Source organism: Gymnogyps californianus, chromosome Z (genome assembly GCF_018139145.2).
Source record: "Gymnogyps californianus isolate 813 chromosome Z, ASM1813914v2, whole genome shotgun sequence".
In the NCBI taxonomy this organism is placed as follows: Eukaryota; Metazoa; Chordata; class Aves; order Accipitriformes; family Cathartidae; genus Gymnogyps; species Gymnogyps californianus.
In genome coordinates this window covers 49,102,711-49,126,537 of record NC_059500.1, presented here as the reverse complement: position 1 = coordinate 49,126,537, position 23,827 = coordinate 49,102,711, and the positions used below count along the sequence as shown (strand labels likewise).

The following is a 23,827-nucleotide window of genomic DNA, read 5'->3' as shown; positions in this document are numbered from 1 at the left end:
GAAGGCAATGTCATGACAGAGTGCAGATAAGAGCTAGAGAAGGGCTGAGATAACCATGAGGTGAATTATGGTTCTTAATAATAATGATGAGTTTGCAAGAACAGCTTTTTAATTTTTCCTGAGGGCTTTTGCAAGAGAACAGATGCTGAATGTGTCCTGTACTGACAAGAATAAATGGGGGGAAAAATATAATAAGCAAAGGAAATGTTTTCGAAGAAGTTTTCTTTGATACGAGAAATAATATATTTCTATTGTGGAGATAATTTCTTCGATCTCCAGCCCCCTCCCAAGTTTGAAAGCCACATTGTTAAGCTTATAATATAATGTTCTTACAATACCTACAATAATATAGTTACCCAGTTTTTCCCAAAGGAATGAAGCATTGTACTACTGAGCATATTAAAAGTGGCCTGGACAAAATCTTTCAAATCTATTTCTCTTGTACAATCCTGCACTAAGAGAAGCCAGGGCGGGGGGGGATGGGACGGGACGGGACACACGACAACAACCCACATGAAGATTTTGGAAATGTTTTCATAACGTGAACATCATCCTGAAAAAAACTGTTTCTGAGCCCTTTCCTATCCCATTGCAGATACAGATCTGCAGTAACTGTGTACATAGAAGAGAAAAACTAAGAAAGAATTTGATGGCTTTTTTTGTGGTCTTTTAATGCAGTAGAGCAGTTAAATACCAGCAAGACCAGCCAGGTGCCAAGAGAATAAGCAGGTGCTCCACTGACTTCTAGGCTATCATAAAGCACAGGCTGGGAATCCCTGCACTAGATGTCTGACTAGAAAGAGACATTTTGACCTCCAACAAAATGTGTCAAGTGGCTAATCTTAAAAAAAAGAAAGAAAGAATGGGGAGAAAAGCTAACAAACTAAATACTTAAGCTCCAAATTCAGGTTTTATTGAAATGCAGTCTCAAACAGATTGCAGAATGATAGGGAAAAAAGAGGGCTAGTCAGCAACAGCTGGGTTCCTCCAAGGTGGAGGGAAGAAACTGTTTATATCTATGGTTACTGCCACTTCTCATTTCTTTGCCATAGGGGCATTGTGCTCTCACATGCTCTGGAGGAGATAAGTGAGCCAGAAGAAGTTCACACTTCAAAAAGCTTCTGAGGCTTTAAAATATAAGGACATAAACTGACTCAGCACCATAACTGTTTGCAGGATTTGGTCCAAATCATTCAGCTCAGGCATTCCAAAGTGAACATCACTAAAAGGCAAATAGCCCTGTGCGCGCGCGCACGTGTGTTGTGGGTGGATGTGATATTAGCCAAGCTTACTCATAACTTGCTTTCTGCTTTTCATAAGATTTAATTATTTTTCCTCATCTGTTTCATTCTGGTTCTCATGGACAACTGGTATGATTCCTCAGCGTCTGAACTTCTTACACTGTGAATCAATACTTAAATATATAGCCAAAGCTGAGTGAGACTGTTACACTTTATCTTAACAATTGGCCATTAAAGTATTTTTATTAAATACTATGCAATGTGGAAACTGCTTTCACTCAACAACTTTTGGGCATAAAACAATCAAGCAGTCACAACATCATTTTTAAAGGTACAGTGAGAGATTCAGGAACTGAATATAGGTGGGATTCTGAAAATTCTATATCTGCATTGATATCCCCAGATATTATTCATTAAATCCTTGTTTCCCTTCCCTCCTATTTTTAAATTTATTTTTGCTTTAACAGACACGTGCTAGAGGAGCTGGGCTAAAGGCAGAGGAAACATAAGTCAAATAATTTCACAAAGAGTGAAATTTGAAAAGTTAATTCACTATGCTTAACTGTCAAAAAGCATGGAATTTAGAGTGAAGAAGGTGAGCTTAGTTTTGATATCTCCATTTCAACTAAACAGTGCCTTACTGCACAAGTGGTTCCACTGCTTGTAAAGTAAGGCACTACTAAAATAAATATCAGAGTCTGCCTCTAAATGACAATTTTCTTTCTTGTATTCATAGATGGAAACTGAAATGTCAATTTCTTTACTGTTTCTTGAGGGGTAGGTCTATGAATTTGGAAGCACAGATTTTGATAGTCATGTTCACATGGAGATATCAGTGCCTGCTGCTATCATGCTCAAAAAAGTAAAACTGTAACTTACTTTTAAAAAATTGTATATGTAAAAAGAATAACTTCAAAGATCTATCTGTAGGCTACCATTCAGCAAAAACAAACAAACAAACAAAGCTGCAGAAATTATTATAAAACACATGGTGCAAACCATGAATGTGTTTATTTTATATCAGTCAACGTTATTTACCATGTAACCAGGTCAGAATTGATACTCCAAGGATTATACACAACATCATACGTCCAACATTGTATTCTTTACAACTCCACACACCAAGTGAGTCCATCCACTAAAGCGGAAGTCTCCTGTTTTCCTCCAAACAAAAGGCAGGACTATTTGTTTTTTATGGATTTATTATAAAGTCTTGAGTGACACAAAGGACGAGCTGCCAATAGGAATAAAAGGACAGGATACTAGGAAAGAAGGCTGGTTTCTAAACATGCCAAAGTTTGTTGGAAATGTAACATTTAAGGACTCTTCCCTTCCCTGTATCTGATCCCTAGCTGTACTCTGCTCTTCACATTACCTCAGTCAGTCATGAATTAACAAGTACTTCAACCACTTTTGCAAACCTCCTCTTTTTCACAGAGGGTATTTGGTAAAATATGTTCACGTGTTTCAAAGGGAACAGAAACTCATCTCTTAATTTGTACGTACTACGTAATCAGCTCAGCACGCTGGGCAAAGTCTTGGCTCCCTGTGCAACCAGAGTCAAAGAGCTGTGCTCTAGGGTGGTCTGCAGACACCCAGCTAGAAGACAGAGGAATTGGGGATGAAGCACCTACCCATACCTGACCCACAGACACTGCGAAGGGATGGCTGAGTGGGCAAGGACCTTGTGCTCACTGATTATTTCTTCCACCTACCCCACAAAACTCCTACTTGGGGCAGGAAAGAAAAAGAGCAGCAACCTGGACCAAAGAAGTTAAGACCTTCCTTTAGTGAGGCCCTGGTCTTCATGAACATAACAAAACTGACTTGGAGGCCTCATGATAAGAATCTGCTTCATTACTGAGTCTCCATGTACAAAACATGCCACAAATGATCCATGGCTTGTGGCCTGGTTTTGAGAGATATAATAAATGTCAGTGCAGAGTCTACCCCAGTGAAAACAGTTAACAATAAAGAAAGAATCTTTATAAACCTGCGATTTTTAATTGAAACATACTTTCTCATACAGTTCTCACAACCTACTATTCATTCCTTTTCAACTAAAGGGCAATGCTTACAGGAAGGGAACTGTTGTGTGACCTCAGCTGATCAAGCTGACATACATACATTCATTGAGGCCCCAATTCAGAAAAATATACGAGCATATGCTTAACATTAAACATGTGAGTAGATCCCTGTTGAAGTCAAGGGCATTAATTGTTTAAGGTTGGGTAGGTGCTTATGCACCTTGCTGAATCAGGACCTACTTTTTGACAGTGACTGAGCAGTTCTCCAGGTAACAAATTAAGTTTGGCTCCCTATGGCTTTACATCTCTAGTGTCCAATAAGATGAGAATACTTTTGGTTTGCATTTTAAACCTCTTTCCCCCCTGTCTCTCTATGGTGCCTGAAAAGGGATGAGTGTTGTTTTTTCTTCAGTGTAGGAACTACCAGTGTCCCTCTCCACTACCTGGCCATATATACAAAGCATATAGAGACTTCATATATATGCAGCACCTTCCTTCTTGTCTCTTGAACTAAGCTGAAAATAGTTATACAAAGCATTGTCATACAAGTTCTGTTCCTTTGAAGAGCTAGATAAAAAAACAAGGACTTTTGTACAGTGCAGTAGCTGCTGTAATTTCAGTACAACTGTCTTGTATGAACTGAGGGTAAACACTCTGTCGAAGTGAAAGTGAGTACCTTAGAGGGATTTACAGAGCACTACAACATAAAGCAGACTGGCAACGGGGGAAAGCCTTACAGACACACATCTAATGTCTGGTGTGACTAGTATTAGAAATCCATACTATATTACTGAAGCTATTATTCAGGCATGGGAGTATATGTATACTTTCATTTCAAATTTTCAGTTTGACGCACTTCTGAAGCACCTCAAACTGGTTTGACATTTAAATTCTCACAAGTGATTCAAAGCCCATAAAACTTTATATTGCATTGACATTTTTATCCTGCTCCAAACAAATCTTAACATTGATATAACAAGCATTTCCATGCTAATGTACTATATTTTCATTGATCTATTTGATCCTGCAGTTTACTAATCCTAAAAAAAAAAACCCAAAAACAAACAAACAAAACCTTTGAAAAAAATGTATTTTTTATTATTTCTGTGACCCTGGGAAAAGTGTAAAGCTCATGTTACTTATTTCACAATGTTTCCATGCCTAAGAAAAATGGTTGTATTGACCCAATGAGAGAGCTAACTCTTCATTCCAGCTGAACAGGTACTCTTTCAACTACCAGAATAAACAACCTTCCATTTAATAATTGTTATAGGACAGTATTACTACTATATGCAGTAATACTGCACTATAACACAGTAACAAAATCAGCAAATTGAAACATATATGGGGCTACAGGGCTGTTCAGTTTATAACACATCAAGTACCAGGCTCCGAGAATATATACAAGTAGGCATTATGAGAAACCTACTCTTTCAAGATGCATCTTAAGCTTGTCATGTAAAATCAACTTGCTAACCGTATGTGGTTGGGGGAACACAAGCTCCTCAAGCCACAGCCTCCAAAGGCTGGAAGTGACCAGGTAAAAGATGGTATGCACACCATAAGCAGCTGCCATTGTATTTCTGGACCACACCACCTCTGCTGTTCAGTTGTCCCAGAACAGCTTCTTACATTCTGTAACACCCAGGTTCTCTGCAGCCTCACAACAAACGCAATTGTGTGAGCAATCTACTACAGACATTATTAATTCCTCACCCTTTTTCTCCCAAGAAATATATCTCTGCCTTCAGCTGTGGCAGAAAATGGATGTCATGGGTCTTATATCCATTACCTCACAACTCTTTGAGCCTACAAAGGGGAGAGAAGAGCTCTGTTTTGCATTCTGTGGTACTGTTTGAAATACTCCTATCAAGAGGAAACCAGCTCACACATGGAAAGTGATTGAATTAGTACTAGTTAAATTCTTTAAAACTAAATTTAATTTTATTTTATGGAATTCTTTCTAAAAGAGATAGGTTGGACAAAAGCATTTTTGTGGATTGTAACATTACATATGCAGCATGTTTTATTTAGTACTCAGGAACACTACTGCAGAATAGCCAATTCTTGCAATTTTATCAAAAATCTCTTGATATTACAAGGTGGGGTACCTGCTTCCTGGAGTTCTTGTGTTGATTTTCTTTTTTATCTAAAGAAATTTTCATTTTTCATTGTTTTTTAGGGTAGGTTTCAAAACAGGAAGAAGCAGCTTGAAAACACAAGCCTAAATTTCTCCAGTATAAAATGGAAAGCAAAAATAAATTATATTAAATCTAATCTTTTAAACCAATTCCCCAATATTTAGAATCTGAATTTATGACCTTCAAATGTTTGAGGCTAGTAACACTGAACTGCTTCTATTAATATGCTGACCATCTATAGTGACCATCCTTTTCTGAAGCCATTCACCAAGCACTCATTCAGCTATATGTTGAGCTAGCTGAACAGAGTAAGTTACCCAGGCATTGTCCTAGCTATTTCCAAATAGTCTGAGAGCCATTCTGTTTTAATGGAAAGCCTGGTGCAACATAAGCTAAGTAAGGTTGCACGCAACCTGATGAGCAGGCTCATTTCCTTTATTCCTATTTGTCAGCGCCACATGTCAACTTGGACACAAGTTAAAGACATCCAATATCCAGACTGTGTGGATAAAAATGTAATGATGTTAACTCTATAACCATATCCACATCACTAGGCAAGCTATACAGATACACACAAAACCCAGCAAGCTGATATATACAGGGCCAGCAGTCTTAAAAATCTACCTGTCCTACAAGTGACTTCCTTCTCTGCAGGACAACTGTCAGACAGTAACACAGGTTTCCACACCCTTTCCAGCAGAAGGAATGTAAGACTTCAGGGTGCAATTCTGGCAAGATTCATCATGAAGAATCCAGCAAGTCTGGATATAAACAGACATACTTTCGCCTACTATGAAAGGTAAAAATGAAACAAATTAAACAAATTCTTCCTCATCCATTTGCTAAAAAGATTATTAAAAAAAATATTTACTGAACCTACTGTTCCAGTGGTGGTGATGTTTCAGAATTTGACTAAAGAACAATCATAATTACACATTCTATTTCATTAGCGGATCTCAAAGCACTTCATAAACATTAATTAACAACATCCAAGTATTAATTGGGATGATTAGAACATTTTGTAAAAGCCGTGGGGGAGGAGAAGAATCAAGCTGAAGCACAAAGGACTCGTGCAGCAAGTTAATATATTAGAGCCAGTAGAATAATACATGTTTCCTGGCTTCAAGGTAAGTATTCACAATTCTAGGACATGGTGCAAAATGACAACCAAATCATAGAAGATATTTCAGCACAGGAAAGAAAAGTAAATTTCTTAATTAAAATATAAGAGTTCATCTTCATTAGATTCAAAATGTACCTTGATAAGTAAAAGGGATTTGTCTGTCTACATTCAATGCTGTGCTCTTACTGCCTAGAAGGCAACAGTAAGTGCTAATGACATTTACCCCTCCTAATAAGAGTCACTCACACTTCACTGTTATTCCTTGTTATTGCTCAGGACAGGCACTAGCACCTCATTGAAAGATCAGTGCTGCAAGGGAAAAAAGTCCCCTTGAGATCCCTTGGACTTCAAGAAAAGCAGTAAATCAGCTGATGCTGGACAGATGACAAGTTTGATTGTCTGTGGCCCTTCCTGATTCCTAAGTGTCTGTGGGCCTAAATTTCATAAGTGCCTGAAGCCAGTGCTGACACATAGACAATCAAAACCACCCCTAACCTCAGAGCAAGAGGTGTCTAAACCGGGAAAAGTCTTAAATCCATTAAAGTGTCATGGTCTGGACTCCATACTCTCTAATTGAGTTAATCTCCATTGATGTGTAGCTGAATGGTTAATATCACAACCTTATCACCTCCAAGACCATGATTTGAATTCAGCCTGAGGTCCTCTGTGAAGAGAGTAGTCTATAAAAAGCAGAAGTTCTAATCTCTGAGCTGTATTTTGTGAGAAGAATGATGTTAATTCCTTGGATTCTTGGCACAACTCACTCTTCTCCACTTGCACACACACATTTCCCTTCGATCAATAGCTTTATGCCCTTTTGTTTTCTTTATTTTATAACAGGTCACTGCATTTATTACAAGAAAATTGAGATGGACAGTAACCCCAAGATCCTGTCCTCAACTCAGTGGTCATATTTCTTTGACATAGTGCAGGATACGTTCCGGTAGAGGCTTCAACATGGCATTGTCAGCAAGAAAAGTGATTTTCCAGGCTAAAAGGAAAGCCCTTCTCTCCCTCCCCCTCATCCACAGAGAATCAGTTTCAAACATGGAGACTTTAGTCACAGACACGCACACTCACTATCTATTAGAAATATAAATAAAATTTATAGATTATTTAGATATGTGCATATATACACATACATATATACTTATTTCACAGAAAAACTTCTGTGATCATAAATGGTTAATAGAATTTCAAACACGTTCTGAAGCAAGAAAGCTGGAAATAGTTTCCTCCTTGGCTTACGTGCCAAGACCCAAGTTCAGGGCTCTGTTACTCCTGCAATGCTTGATGGCATCACTCACACCTAAAACAGCCTAGGGAGTGAACTATTTCTCCCACCTCCTTCATCCCTCACTCTGCTTTAGGTATTTGTGATTTCATCAACTATCACAAGAGAAACACAGGACCATGAACTCAAGCCTTGGCAGGTGAAGGGATTTTCAGCTCCATTTTAAAAAGCAAGCACACATGGTCCTGGCATATGCCTGACAGACCTTCAGTAACAGCCATTTCCATGCTCTGCATCCCAGTAGCTGTGCCCAGCTGTGTGAAACTATGTCAGTCAGTGGGATCACGGCTTCTCACTCCCAGTACTGTAAACAGTACACATTCCAGGTAGGAGAAACACAGCTACACAAAAGTCTCTCTTTTTTTTCCTTTGGTCTCCGACAGCCAAAAATGTTTGCCATTAAAAAGGCCATATTTGCATTTCTGAGCCATGTGAAACACTATGGTTATAAAGGTTGACTATTTCATAGTAGTCATTAAGAACTAGCATCATGTATACTGCTGTTGATCACCAGGGGTTATACAGCCCTCTGCTTCATTACCCTTGCAAGATGCAAGACACAGAGCAGCAATAGCACAGCTCTCCAGCTGCACATATTGTGAAAATCCAAATGATCTTTGCATGTTACTGAGACATCTGTTGTCACATAACTTGTCCTGGTGGCATTCAGAAGTGCCATCAAACTCTTTGGACTTTATTTTTATTTTTTCCCACTTCAAGTGGTAACGGTCATGATAAATAGAGTCATGTAGCATTAATGTGATTGGTAGTATTACTATTAGAGGTACGGCATCAAAAGCAGCAGGGAGATGTTAGGCAAGTTAGTGCAGATACAGAGAAAACCTGAAAGCACTTCACACTGTAGAACAAGTGGCACTACTTTGCTCAAACACACAACTCCCTGTAGCTCAGCAGTTGTGCTCTGTTTCCTATCTCCCTTTTCAGTCCTTAAAGGTTTATCCGAGCTTTTTCCACCCTCTGTTTAGAGTAGAGATAGGATAGTCACTCCTAGCTTAGTACAGCTAAGATGAATACAAAAGAGCAAGGGGCATAGCAGAGAATCTCTGTTCCACAGAAGTGCAGGGGAGTCATGCTAAACTGACTCACGTGGGAGAAGAGAAACTCTTCCAGATGATCACAGCTGCAAATATTAGCATTCAGTGATGCTGTGGGATGAACGGAAAACTCAGGAGAAGGACACATCATCTAACAGATCCTTTTCATCTCTCTGTGCTAAAGAGGCAAAATCAGAGAAGGAGGGCCAGTGAAACTGAGGTGAGGCTGAAGAAGGGAAGATAAGCAAGAAAAAAAGGAGGGGGGGGGAATGGGAGGCAATGACAACGGAATCAGTAATTTGGAGTGGAAAGAGAGGGAGGAGGAAACAGACCAGCACAGAGAACAAGAAATAGGCAGGGTACATACTAAAGAGACCCAGATTTAAATCCCATCTGTACTGGGAGAGTAGAAGTCTGGATAAATGTTACCCAGCTTTGAGCTTGGTCGCTCTGAGGGCCACTGTTGAAAAATAATGTTGGAACAAAAGAACACATATGAGTGTTAACAATAATTACAAGGAGGAAAAGAAAACACAAGATAGAATTGTATCTAGCAAAGCTGAAAAAAGTAAATAAAGCTGTACAAGGATAACTCTCTTCATTATCAAGTAATTAAATGTGAGTGGCAGTTATTATGGGAAATACAAGCTTGCATGTGAAAGACTTTGGTTGTACTTTGGCTTTGTTACAGTCTTTACCAGATAAACTTCTTAACCTTTATCTGCATCAGTTTTACTATACATAAAAAGGGCGTAATACTCATAGAGACATGGAAAGACTGAGTAAGTGACTGCTTCTTAAAATGCATGGAAATCCTCCAGTGGTCACAGCTAAACAAGTGCAAAGTATTAAGAGATTGACAAACAGACCAATGAGGAATGAGAAGCAATATCAATTAAACAAATGCACAACCTTCACATAAAAAAAGCCTTTTTTTTTATATTATTGGTGCATAATTGTCATCAAACTTTCGCTGGGGTGGAAGGCTAAATTTTTTTTTCCCGATCCATATCATAATTTGATTGCCTATTTCTCTTAATTTTCTTTATCACAAATAATATAGCATATCACCACATTAAAGGTGTTCTTGTTATGAATGAAAAAAACAGTAAATCAACTGATGGCACTTGGGAAAAAAAAACCTGACAGAAACTTCACGTGACTTGTGATTATAGATAGCAGACTACATTGAACTGAATGTATGATATCATCACTGCAATGACCTGATACCACTTGTCTACCTTGGAAAAGCTGGTATCCTCAGAGCTGCTGTTTGTTTGTTTTCTTTCTAATGTTCCTTAAGTTTAAGCAATGGAGGCTGTTTGACAAGCTGTTTAATTAAATAGCCCTTGCACTTGGGCTCTGTAGCAAAAGTTCAAACATGTTAAAAGGAGGCAAATGAGTACAGACGGGAAAGCTAAGACTCTAAAGTCTCTAAAAAAGGTCAGATGATTGCAACAGAACCAGAACCCACACTTTTCTGCAATCCTCCACAGACAAGCCAATGGTGGGCAATATTTAATTTTAAGAACAGTAAAGCAATTTCCATCTGTGCATATGGTTAATATTTCACCTGCTTAGAAGGGATAAGGTGCTAAGGGATTACTCAGAGAAAGAACTGGAAAGAAATTCAGAACGGTATTATTAAAGATGCTCAAATTTCTTTCTTTGGTCTCTCCACAAATCTCGTGACCTAATCTGGATGTAAGAATGGTGTGCATGAACAACCTAGTTGTGGTAAACTAGGACAGCAAATGAAAACAACCCGTTTCACCAAGAGCAACTATGTTTTACAAAAATTTGAGAAATTGTCAGTCAAATATAACATCGATATATGTGAGCATGTAATTTGACTATGCATATAACCAATTTTTCTTCAAAAATCTCAGAACTGAATAATTTAACCTGCAGTATGTATTTCACAATTTGAATGAGTTTTAGTTAATGGGATGTTGTCTTTTGAAAAAATGTCTACATTTCCCCGCCTATAAAGTATACATTCTGAGACTTGACTCTGAGCTGACTTCAGTGCCTGAAACAGTTGTTCTTGCTCAACAGTTGTTTTAGCCCTACAGAACCAACACAGCAATGGGAGAATAAACCACAGTCCATCCTGGTCATCAGATGAAGAGTTAACTAAATTCATAAAGTAGGGATTGTGCTGACGATCTGTGGGCAAAGAAACACACAAGCCCAAGTCAGCAGTGGCAGAGGATGTCATTAATTTCAGAGGTTTTTTCTTACTTTTAAAATTAGCAGTCTTGACAGTGAAACCACAGAGGCAGGAAAAGCATCATACTCCCATTTCCAGTCTTCCCAAAGCATAAAATGATATCTAGTAATTTTGAATGTCATCATTTTTCAGCATTGACATTGCCACGGCAAAGACCTTCATTTAGGATTAGTGATTCCCCATGCACTGTCCGGTGCATGAACTTTTGTAAGTGAGTCACCTTTTGGGCCAATAAAATACCCATCCTTTGCCAGCCGGCTTTAGTTTTGATTTTGGGGATTTTTTTTTTTTTTTTAATTTCTCATAGCTGTGAGTGGCACCAGAGAGTCTGGCAGCCAAGACATTGCCTATGAGCTACTGACTATAATATACTTTTTTCGAGGGAACAATGGTAAGAATGGGAATCCTAGGTCTAGCCCCTTTTCCTGATTCTGCCGACGTTCTGTTCTGTGCCTCTGCTTCCCTATTTGTATTGTAAAGGTAATATTTATTTTCCTCTTTTACACTAAGACAATACAACTATTCGGTCACAGAAGAGTTCGAAAAGTGTTGAGCTGTTACTCAAAACACTGAAACATTATTTGCAAAGAGTCAGTTTATGGCCCCTCAGTTGTGGTCACATGTCCTGTCGTCTGCAGCTGGACCAGTGTAAAAGCTGAGTGCCCCAGCTGTTCACTGCTAGTGGCATAATTGCTCTCTAGCCCTTTCCTCTCAGAATAATCAGAGTTAACTTGCACATGTTTAGCAGGAGGATTTTTCTAACCTGGCTTGTTTAGAGAGAACCTGGCCAGGGAGCGATTACACATGTAGTTACACTAGCAAATGGGTGGGATAAAGTATTCTCCAGTGGTGGAGCAGAGGAGAACAGCTGGCAAAGTTACCTCTTCACTCAGCTCAGCTGGAACCAAACCAGGGCTTGAGACTTACTCACAATTGAGCTGTTCTTTACAGCAAAAGTAACTTCACCCAAATCAATAGAGCCACTAATCACATCTCTTTGAGTAGCAGGTGCACAATCTAACCCAAAACAGCTACTGTTGTTGACAGAATCATTTGTCGTCATGTAAAGACAGTTGTTGTGTTGGCTGTTCCCAAAGAGAAAACCTACAGGCTCACTAACAGCTCCACACCAAATACAGTAACTTAGTTCCTTGAGATAGGTACCAGATAAACAAGGCTAGAAACTGAAGCGCTCTGGATGCCTATGGAGCAGACACAGTCCAGAAAGTTTCCCTATGCAGTAAGGTTTTTTTCGAGGATCACTTCTAAAGATGAGAGAACAACTCCTCCTCTAAAACATTAATCCTGTGAGCAATCTGATGAGACTGCAGACCAAATTGTCATTCACTGACATTTCAGAGATAGGTATCTATTCACCAGAAACTAGGTTTATTGCACAGAGGCCAGAGAAAGCTTGCCAGGTCTTAATGCCTTTCAGCCGTTAACTGGCAATGTTGTGACTATGCCCAAATGTGAAAGGCAGTGTATCACATTACCTCCGCTGGCTTCAGGGTTCCTTTGCTTCCTGTGCTCCATTAATGCATCCACTGAATGAAGCAATAAATACTGCATTTTTCTCTGCCCACTGCTTTTTAATTTGCTATTTAGAAACATTATTAGTCAAAATAAGAGTATTACAAATAATCCCACCCACCTTGCAGCAGTAATACACAACTAGAGAGAGGCACTGTTTTTCTGTTGTTTCTCAAGTGGAGCAAACAGTGAGGTTTTTCTCAAAAGTTACCAAGAAAAAGTATTTTCTTTTTTTGTGAGAAAAAGGGGTTCATTATGGATCTTGAACAGAAAAGAAAATATCTGGCAATACTAAAATAATTGATTTTGAGTGGATACATCTACCCTAAGATTTATTTTCTTTTTTTCCCCTAACACCCCCCCCCCCGCCCCATTTAGGGAAAATGTTAAAATATTTTAACACTTCCATCATGATTCAAGGGAAATTCAGCACAGGTTGATGTCTCAGACCTTCCCAAGGCATGAAACTCCAATTTTGTACCAGCTTTACAAATCTTTTGCACTGTCATTAATTGGTGAACACTGGAACTTGAACCAGAATTAAGTATTCTGGAATCTGTCACAACCATTCCCTTCCCCTGTTCTGGTACTCCTCTTAGTCCTTGCAGAAGGGACTTAGGGTACAGAGTCTGTATGTTCCAAATAAGTTCTGTATTTCTAAGCAAGTGTTCCCAAAGCTATTAACCTTCCTTTTTTTTTTTCCTCCACACCAAACAGTAATATCCATCATTTCATCAAGCTACAAGTTTAAAATATTATTTTTACTAGATTAGAGACAAACAAGCTAGTTTACTGGTTTACGCTTCTCTAACTACAGCATTATAGCAAGTTTAAACCTTTTCCTAGATATATATATATATTTATGTATTTGATGTACAATGAGTATGTATGAATGTATGCTAAACTTACCAGCATGGACTGGACTAGGTTATAACTTAGACAGGTTTGCACAGACAAGTTAAAAAGAACTATACTTCCAGACTGAGAGTCAGATGTTCCTGAATTCACTGCATGACAGCCTACCAACAATCCCATAGCTCTGAGATATTCTGGATTATTTCTTTTGGTACTTGATAGTTTTGGTTCTCCCATAGGAGGCTCATGCCATTTTGTCAGAAGCTTTTTCTGTGGAAAAGCTGAGTTTGAAAGCCTCAAACAATTCTGTGAAGAGGTCTAACTATAATGATGAGCTTCATGGAACAACAACTTTTGCTCGAAGGAGACATTACCTGTAGTTCTCATCTGTATGCACTTTTACTGTGCTAGTGTTACTACACATTTCCTTTCAAATTTCCCTGCATGCCCCTTTTCTCCTTTTTATCAGATAGTTGCAATAAAGTTACTTTTTAAACAAGACTTTTTTATTATCATAGATTTGATTAATTTTCCTAAGATTTCTCTTCATATCTGTTTTACGAAGCAGTTTCCCTTTCTGCTGTATACGGAGCTTCCTAGCTTTAATGGAAACAAAATGCATTTTTTGCCCAGAGAGGTTGTGGAGTCTCCACCCTTGGAGATATTCAAAAGCCATCTGGACATGGTCCTGGGCAACCAGCTCTAGAAGACCCTGCTTGAGCAGGGGGGTTGGACAAGATGACCTCCCTTCCAACCTCGACCAGTCTGTGGTTCTTTGAAATTAGAGAGCTAAACTAACAGGCAGGCTCGACTACATCTATTGTAGGTCTTCATTCACCTACTAACACAATCCACAGCTGAGCACTAACCAAGTCAATATGTGGCAAGACTGTAACAGCTGCTCTTAACTTTCATTGATAATTGTTCTCCTTTAACTGACATAATATTCAATATACTGTTGTTGAATGTAGTAATGGTAAAATTCATGCCTTGAGGGCTACAATGTGATTGAGTTTTAGCCAGATAAACTGAACTCTGACCTAATGGTGTATTATAGGCCTTTACACCACTGAGATGCATAGGTCACAATCTCACTCTGTATAAACCTCTATGTAATTATATTACAAGCCATTCTTGCATATATTAAGATTATTCCAACAGATAATTAAAACAAAATCAATACAAGCCTGATTCTACGACCTTTAAAACAAGAAAGCTACTGATTCAGTCAGTCTTTTTTCTGTAAGGGACACTGAATTACATTCTATACTTGTAATATACTACGTCTAACTATTAATCACATTTAGTAAACAGCAATTTTCTAACATTATTCTTAGAAAGGATGCATGTTTTTACGTGTATTCCCTTGTAAATCATATTTCTTCAGCCTTCTTGATCAGTAGCATTCAGAATCCAGGAATCTAAAATATGATGCAATATGCACATAATGCCATTACAGTACATATCTCTAGATATCTATCATATATCTATCTAAATTATATATAATATCTAATATCTCTATATACATATCCATACATATATATCATATAAACATCTATAGATATCTACTATATAAATATCATGGATATACACACTTACATGTAAGTTTTAGACTGGTAACGGAAAAAATGGATTCTATTGTATTTGAACATGTGTAACATTTAGCTTTTACAAAATAGATGCCTGAGAGAATCCTAAAAAAATTAAAGAGCTCCATTCTGTATATATCCTAATAAGAATAACAGAATCTCATTATTAAAGTAATAACCTTTTTATTACTCTTTCTCTAGGACTGTTCTACAATTCAGGACACTTTTCTGCAAAAATCTGTGTATAGAGCTTTTAAGAAAATATTTAAGAACACAGAATATGAAGGTTTCCATAGAGTTACATAAGGCTAATTTTCTTCTTTCACATGAAGGACAGAAAATTGAAGAGGAATTAAAAAATAAGGTCAGAATTCCTCTGAGCAGGAATAAAGATTCCCATATTTTCTGTATAGTGCCAAGCATGCTATCATTGCCTAAGAAAGTAAAGAAATAAATCAGAAACTAGAATTTTCAAAGTTTTTCAGGTGCGTCCACTTCAATAACTAGATGACTTCTAGATGATGTAGAGCTCCCACAAAGTGAGTAGTAATTAAGAGAACTCAGAAGCATGTAGTATTAGATTCGCAATCAGAAAGTCTCATAAAATGTAATAATTTACTTTGGAACCCAACAGGTGATGAAATTCTTCAGATAGGCAACCATACATATTCATGACCATACTCATAAAGCAAGCCTGTCCATTTTTTTGTTTACTTACTTTATGTTTTGTTTGCTTATCTTATCTTAACCAATCTGCATGTAACACTTTATTTCAAGCTACCTTTTTAAAATGGCCTTATAAACAGGATTTTCCTGTTTATACATTACACTGTAAAGATACTTCCCAACACAACCATGATCACAACCCCCATTTCATCTACCCCTTATTAGATATCTTGGTAAAGAAGGAAAGAAAAGATGAAGGAGCTGCTGACTTGGATCTTAGTTTCTCAAGTAAGTCAAACAGTAGCCCTTGAAAACTTGCCAGTTGCCTTTGATGACCAAATCAGGCTTGCAGCTAGCTAACCTCAGTATTTGCAGTATTTAAGGTATTTCCTACAATAAGCGTAAGCAAGTACAAATAAATACTATGGTACGAAGGAATCTGCATTTTTTTAGCTTAGGAAAAATTGAATATTTTACTTTGCCAACACTGTCATTAGTCTTCAATATGCCACGCTAAATTTACTTCATATCCTTCTACCTCTTTGGGTGCATGGTCACTACATCTGTACAAAAAAAAATCCAGTTAACTGGGTTTGGAAACATGCTTTGCTTTATTTCCTACCTGAAGGATGTAGCCTCGAACATAGTCTCGAAGTGTCCAGCCTAAGCCATGCAGAATATGCAACACCTCCTCTTGCTTCAGTACACTGAAGAGTCGGTCAAGTAATATCTTCAGTCTCACAGGCACAGCCTGAGTACCGTAGAGCATCAGGCTGCTGATGTCAAACACAACGTTGGACTGCACAATCTCCACTTGGGTTGGGTGGTAGAGGTGCTGAGTACTAAGCTTGTCCAAGGCTGAAAGAAAAGGGGTTAAGTATAAGAGAAGAGCTAAAGGAAAGACAAGAAAATAATCCCAAAGAATTATCTAAACACATAGAATTTGGCAGATGTACTTATTTTCCAGAGAAATACCACCTCGACAATTCACAGAATCATAGAATCACAGAATGGTTTGGGTTGGAAGGGACCTTTAAAGGTCATCTAGTCTAACCCCCCTGCAATAAGCATGGACATCTTCAACTAGATCAGGTTGCTCAGAGCCCCGACCAACCTGACCTTGAACGTTTCCAGGGATGGGGCATCTACAACCTCTCTGGGCAACCTGTTCCAGTGTTTCACCACCCTCCTCATAAAAGAATTTCTTCCATATATCTAGTCTAAATCCACCCTCTTTTAGTTCAAAACCATTACCCCTTGTCCTATCACAACAGGCCCTGCTAAAAAGTCTGTCCCCATCTTTCTTGTAAGACCCATTTAAGTATTGAAAGGCCTCCCCAGAGCCTTCTCTTCTCCAGGCTGAACAACCCTAACTCTCTCAGCCTGTCCTCACAGAAGAAGTGTTCCAGCCTTCTGATCATTTTTGTGGCCCTCCTCTGGACGTGCTCCAACAGGTTCGTGTCTTTCCTGTATTGAGGACTCCAGAGCTGGACACAGCACTCCAGCTGGGGTCTCACCAGAGTGGAGTAGAGGGGTAGAATCACCTCCCTCGACCTGCTGGCCGTGCTTCTTTTGGTGCAGCCCAGGATATGGTTGGCTTTCTGGGCTGCGAGCACACATTGCCAGCTCATGTCCAGCTTTTCAACCACCAGTACCCCCAAGTCCTTCTCCGCAGGGCTGCTCTCAATCCCCTCATCCCCCAGCCTGTATTGATATGAGGGTTGCCCTGACCCAGGTGCAGGACCTTGCACTTGGACTTGTTGAACCTCATGAGGTTCACATGGGCACACTTCTTGAGCTTGTCCAGGTCCCTCTGGATGGCATCCTGTCCCTCAGGCATGTCAATCACACCACTCAACTTGGTGTCATCTGCAAATTTGCTGAGGGTGTGCTCCATCCCACTGTCTATGTCACTGATGAAGATATTAAACAGTACCGGTCCCAATATCGACCCCTGAGGGACACCACTCATCACTGAGTGATTCTTTTTCACAGATACAGTTCGAAACAGGCCTAGTTTCCAAAGGTCACAATTAACTTTAATTCCTACAGCAGAAGGGTGCTCAGCTGAGCCCCAGAGACTACAATACTCATAAATTCAAAAGAAATTACAGAAAATTCATGATTACCTGATGACCAAGACTGAAGCTATGTAGAATTGATTGGGACTGTTAAAGGTTTGAGACTTAACCTCTAGGGGAATAAAGAAAACAGATACACACTAAACCCCAGCCTTTTGAACATGTTAAAAATTAGTCCCCTGAGTAACCATAAATTCTATCACTGCTACTTGAGCTGGCTAGTTTGTTTTACCCTTCTGTGTGAATTTCATGTTATTCACTGTGACGTGAATAATTTAGAGATGAGGGGAGGGGAGGTTTGCAGGATGAAGGTAATTCTTATCCCCTTGTGAAGTTAAATATGATGGAATTGCATATGATATCACGCACTTTACTGAATATCAATGTTTAAATTTAATTTTGTTTCCATTTTATGGACCATGTTGCAACACATATGCTTCTCACTGCTTTTTTTAAACAAAACTTTCTAAGCATTTAAAATAATTTTATAGGGACTTCTTCTCCTGTACTTTGGTTTTTTCTTGGTTTATGGTCACTGGAGAGTTCATGTACTCTTGATAAATTGCTTTCTTACATCCAGAGCGCAAAGGCCCTTATCATTTACTCGCTGGCTTCATTCAACACGTTTACTCCAAGGAATACTTTGTCAAAGAGTTCTGGTTTCCTCATACTTCATTTCTTGCAACTGATTTGTCTGATCTTTCCTATTCTAGTGGTTAAGTCAACTTTGAATAAATAGCTTTAAATATTAATTTAATGTTCAAAAAAGATAAGGAATTGGCAAGCCTAGGGACTGCAGTCCTCTGTCTCTCCACAGGACATTTATACTGCAGAATGTGAAGGGTGGGATTTTTCTTCCAAAAGCTCTTCTTCCAAAGTACTTCAGCTATACAGGCTTCATGATGTGGGACTGATTTATTTACACGGTCTAATGAATGGGATTTGATTGAAGCTTAAAGAGGTCAAATACTTTCCTACATTTTTTTTTGCCTGTTTTATGTATGATATTTTTGTAACATGGTTATTTTGCCACTACCATAACAGATGTGTCATCGGAGTACTCAGCTAGAAAAGCCCAGAAAATTGATTTTGTTACTGTGCAGGCTGTGCTGTATGTGTGCTGATATGTATATATGCGTACCTGGGGGGCAGAGCAACCATTTGGAAGGAGTAAAATAAAGGAAAATATTAATTTTTTTAAAAAAATACTACTATTACTTGCAATAAGAATGCTGTAAATAATACTAGTGTTAATAGATGTAACACATTCTACCAGACTATCAAAATAATTAAGCAGATCTGGATCACGTTGAGCTTTCCACCTTCAGTCTTACAGAATGAGAATAGGGTCCAAAGAGGTTAACTGGCTTCTCCAAGTTTATACAAATTCAGACTAGAGTCAAGACCTGAATGAGTATTTTCTGAATACTCAATGCTTTTTAATCACTGCATCATACTGTATTTCTAATATATCTTAATATTTGTTTTCGTTTCTCTTTACTTAACAGTAAACCTTATGCCTGCAGTGAGGAAAAGCAAGTTCTTCCAGCTAAAGAAGACTTGGCTTGCAGAAGATTTTAAGGTCATGATTCTACTTTGGCCCAAGTCAGAATGACTGTAAGACGTCTTTACCTATTGGGTGGATTATAAAACTAATAGCTAGAATGAGATTACAAAATTCTGTGGACATTTACTCACTTCATGTAATGTGACCACTCTGAGGAAAATAGCTTTGGAAAGGCAGAGATGGAATAGAAGTGAAAAAAGAAATAAAAAAGGTCCTTTTAAATTACTAAGCACACTCTGACCAGCAGACAGAAATTTTCACAAGATACCCTGTACTATTCCATTTATCTGCAAAATATGTGTTCAAGCAATATTATCTATAGACATTCGCTCCTCAAAACACACGCACACACAAATAATAGTTAGTCCGGTGTTGGATTAACATTCCAAGTGACAGTGAAATTATCTCTAATTTTGATTTGTGGCCTTATTCTGCACATTATGTAATAAACAAATAAGCAGTGAATTTTATCCTTTTGAAGTACAAGTCAGGATATGCACTGAAATGTGTAATTTATAACAAAACAAAGCATATATTTTTGCATGGGTGTGTAAGAACATTTGCAAACTAAAGACAGGCCTCATGCTACAGACAAAAAAAAAAAGGAAAAAGTTGTTCATGAAGAGAAAGGAACTGCACTTGCACCCATATGAAAAATAATAGTATGGTAAGCATCTGAAATTCTTTCGGATCATTGACTATTGAAACCCCTTGCACTTGGCAGGAGTATGAAACTTTTCACTATAATTTGTAATTTATAAAAATTATCTTGTTTCTTTAAAAAAGATTGCTAAGGAAATTGTTGACAGTGTATGATTTCATAAGTGCTTAGGAGACTTCAAGATGAAACATGCTATATAAAGAATGAGCTTTATCATACCTGAAAAATGACATAAACAGATGTGTCCTTATTAAGAAGATAGCAGTGACTGAACATCATAAACCACACATTAAAAGTCCCTTCCTGGTGTAGCATGAGGTATTACTCATACTTCTTACACTTTCAGTGGGCTCAAAAGTTCACCCAGAAAAGTCTTAACATGTTTCTGACTCTTTGGTCATAACCTGCACAATCTTTTCCGAAAACATGACTACAATGGGTTCGGCTAGGTGGTTAAATAAAGAAGGTACCTTTTAACAGCCCAATTCAATTCTTAGCACTGCCCCGATAGTCTGATATTCTTTACCTCAGTGTCAGTGGAAAGCTGTTCACTGATAGAGGAAGAAGAGATCTAATGAATCTTAAAATCACATACTTGCTCAGTAATCAAAATTTTTGTGGAACAGGCTAAAAAGGCCCTTGTGTTTTACTGTAACATACAGCCGCGTAATATTTCCATGGTGAATTCTAAATTTCAAGTACTTGTTTCAGAAATTTTAACTACTAAAAGGGGGGGCAAAACAGGATAATAAAGAAGTAGAAGATGTTACAGAAGATTGCCCTCAACATCCAAAAATGACTAATTGGATAATTAGTATAGGAATTAGGAACCTTTCAGTACTGTTTTTCCTACCTAACTCTGAAGTATCAAGTATGCATCATAATCATTTAGATAATTTAGAACATTTCAGTTGGAAAGGACCTACAACGATCATCTAGTCCAACTGCCTGACAACTTCAGGGCTGGCCAAAAGTTTAAGCATGTTATTAAGGGCATTGTCCAAATGCCTCTTAAACACTGACAGGCTTGGGGCATCGACTACCTCTCTAGGAAGGCTGTTCCACTGTTTGACCACCCTCTCAGTAAAGAAATGCTTCCTAATGTCAAGCCTGAATGTCCTCATGTTGTCTTATCCATTCTTTACCTTCTTGAATAGTGAACAAAATCCCCCAGATTTTACAGAGACTCTGCTCAATATAATCTGAATTGTAAAGAGAACTTTGAAATTGATACAATGTCAATCTTCACATTATAGCCTGCAGTATTCTGCTTATGCAAAATTCCAGCAAAAAACTTTGGACCTATTTGTAACAAATCAATGAACAAACTTTTATGTTCCATTTGTGGGTGTTTTTTTTTTTCAAATGTAGTAAAATAGGGAGGGGAAATCTACTTCACCATTTATATTTTACTGGAGTTTTGGGACCCTGTGTAATTCAAAAGAAAATAAGTACAAAAGATACATTAAAATAAGGCTCAAATACTTGTTCAATTTATCAAAAGACAGAAAATAAAGACAAAATCTTTCATTTCATCTATACCGTGGCCAGTTCATAGGCTCAGCTATGCAAATTTACTCATTGACCTTAGACCCTTTCCTTCCCAACGTGCAGTGGACAAGATCAACCAAATTGAAAGCCATGCTTCTGAGTGGATTCCATTCTTGTTAAGCAAAAGAAATACAAGTATGCAGTGATGAGTTGTGTACTTTAGAGGTCTCATGTTGTTTTTTGAATAGCTACAATAAAAGCATGACATTTTGCCTTTACTGAATATAAAAGAATTTTAAATATCCTAGTTTTAATGCAATTGGAGTTGTAAATACACATACCTCTTGCTAATTTCCGGATCCTAGATAAATATTTATGTATCCTAGAGAGGGATGAAAAGGTCTAGTGAAACCCTTTCTCTCAGTGATTTGCCTGGCTGTGTATCTCAGAATACCACAGAGAAGAGTCAGTAGGTTGCAATGTACAGGTCATTATGGATCTCATTCCATTTCAGTTTTAAATTTGGGCTCTGCAATAGTCCCACTCTAGATTTTCTTGCATGCTCTCTAGCCAGTTCTCTAACTTACCAAAGAGGGATTCAGTTGGAGTGCATACACACATACACATGACAATACAGAATTTTATAAACATCACCATCTTCCCAGATTACTAGATTTGGTCAAGGGTTAACAGGAAAATGAAATTTTTTGTAATCTGTGTCTAGACAATAACAGAGAGCTTCCCAGGCATTTTTTTTCCTAAATAACCATGCCACTTTCTGCAGCAAGAGAAACTGAAATTGGCAGACAGATTAAATATACAATATCAACATAAAAAGATTCCATAATACTGTGCAACAACAGCATGTCGAATATGGTAAAACAGATACAGTATTATTAATGGCAACGTGGAGCACTGTAGTTTGCTGTTGATTTCAGTGGTGAACATGAACAGCTTCACATTTTCAGAGATCAAGATTTTCTTCTTTTCCATCAACCACAGAAAAAGAAGTAACAAATCCTTTGAAGAACAGAAGGTAGCTTATGAATGACTAAAATGCTGGGCGGACAGGCAAACCACTGCAGTCATAAGAGGTGGTCTAAGCTAGCCTCCCTCAGGATGCAGATTTAATACCACCTGTAACATGGTGTGATGTGGTGCATTTTGTAGGTGGAAAAAATTGCTCCTCAAAAATATCATGCTTAGAACGTAACTAAGGGCAAGAAAACTTGCCAGTGTCTACTGAACGGCTCAAATATTTTCATGGTGTAGGAAATTATCCCATTCACCCCTGGCACAAGCACAGAGATCATGGGACATTAACGTTTATGTGGGTGGGTGAACATCCTGAACCAGTCTGGGTATAAATTCCAGCTACAACATGGCATCCTTTGGTGGTGTCCATTTCACTTCTGTCTTCATCCCTTTCACAATTTAATCCAGACAGAAGAGAAATGTTCACTAAGAGACTGTGGATTTCAAAAGATCATGGAAGGAGAGTAAGTAAAGCATATTCTGATTCATAGGCAAAACCAACTTCTCCTTCTGCCTTTTAGTGTATTTAAAAGCTAATAATGGAAACCGTTTGCCAAATGTATTCAGTCTCTGACAGAGGGACACATATGTGATCTTCTAATTTACAGCTTGCATGTACAGATGTTCACACTTAGTAAAAGGATTCTTAATAGCATTTTAAAATTAAACATGTGTTGATAATAGGTGTTTCAAACCCAAACAACACAGCAACTAAACTGATAAATGTCTTCATGCCTCACCATGCCTCATGCTCTAACAATATTTTTATAACAGATCAAAAAAAACCCCCAGCACTTCAGTTGCATGTACACAAAATAAATGTTATTAAAAAAAGTTTGAATGAAAACTTTCATTAATTTTTCTGTGTATGATCTGATTCCAAGTTGAAACATTTAGATTGCTACTAGGTTTATGTAGCCGAAAGCAGAACCACAGTTTGTTCACAGACGTTGCTTGCTGTCTGCAATTTTTTTTATCCCTTTGCAAAACTTTGAACCCCATCCAGCTTTGACACACTGCCTCTTCAGTTAATAACTATCAAGTTTCCCCTTGTCTCCTGTCTACTTTTCTTTGAGGCAATTGCGCACTCAGCACCCCGAGATAATAACACACATCTATAAGATAAAAGCAATGGCATTAATGTAATTGTCTGCCTTTCTCTCTTTAGCCTAATCTTTTTTTTCCTTCAGTTTTGACTGCCTCTGTGACACCTGTTTTTGTCTCCTCTGATCCTA

The 23,827-nt window shown here is 38.1% G+C and overlaps 1 protein-coding gene across 2 annotated transcripts in view; it reads right to left on the bottom strand.

Moving 5' to 3' along the window:
* BNC2 (basonuclin 2) overlaps positions 1-23,827 on the bottom strand; it is a 327,802-nt gene that overhangs the window by 81,848 nt on the left and 222,127 nt on the right. For both annotated transcript variants that reach the window (XM_050913068.1, XM_050913069.1), the window contains one exon: positions 16,380-16,615. In XM_050913068.1, the coding sequence (XP_050769025.1) occupies positions 16,380-16,615 (236 nt within the window). The remainder of the gene's footprint in view (positions 1-16,379; positions 16,616-23,827) is intronic.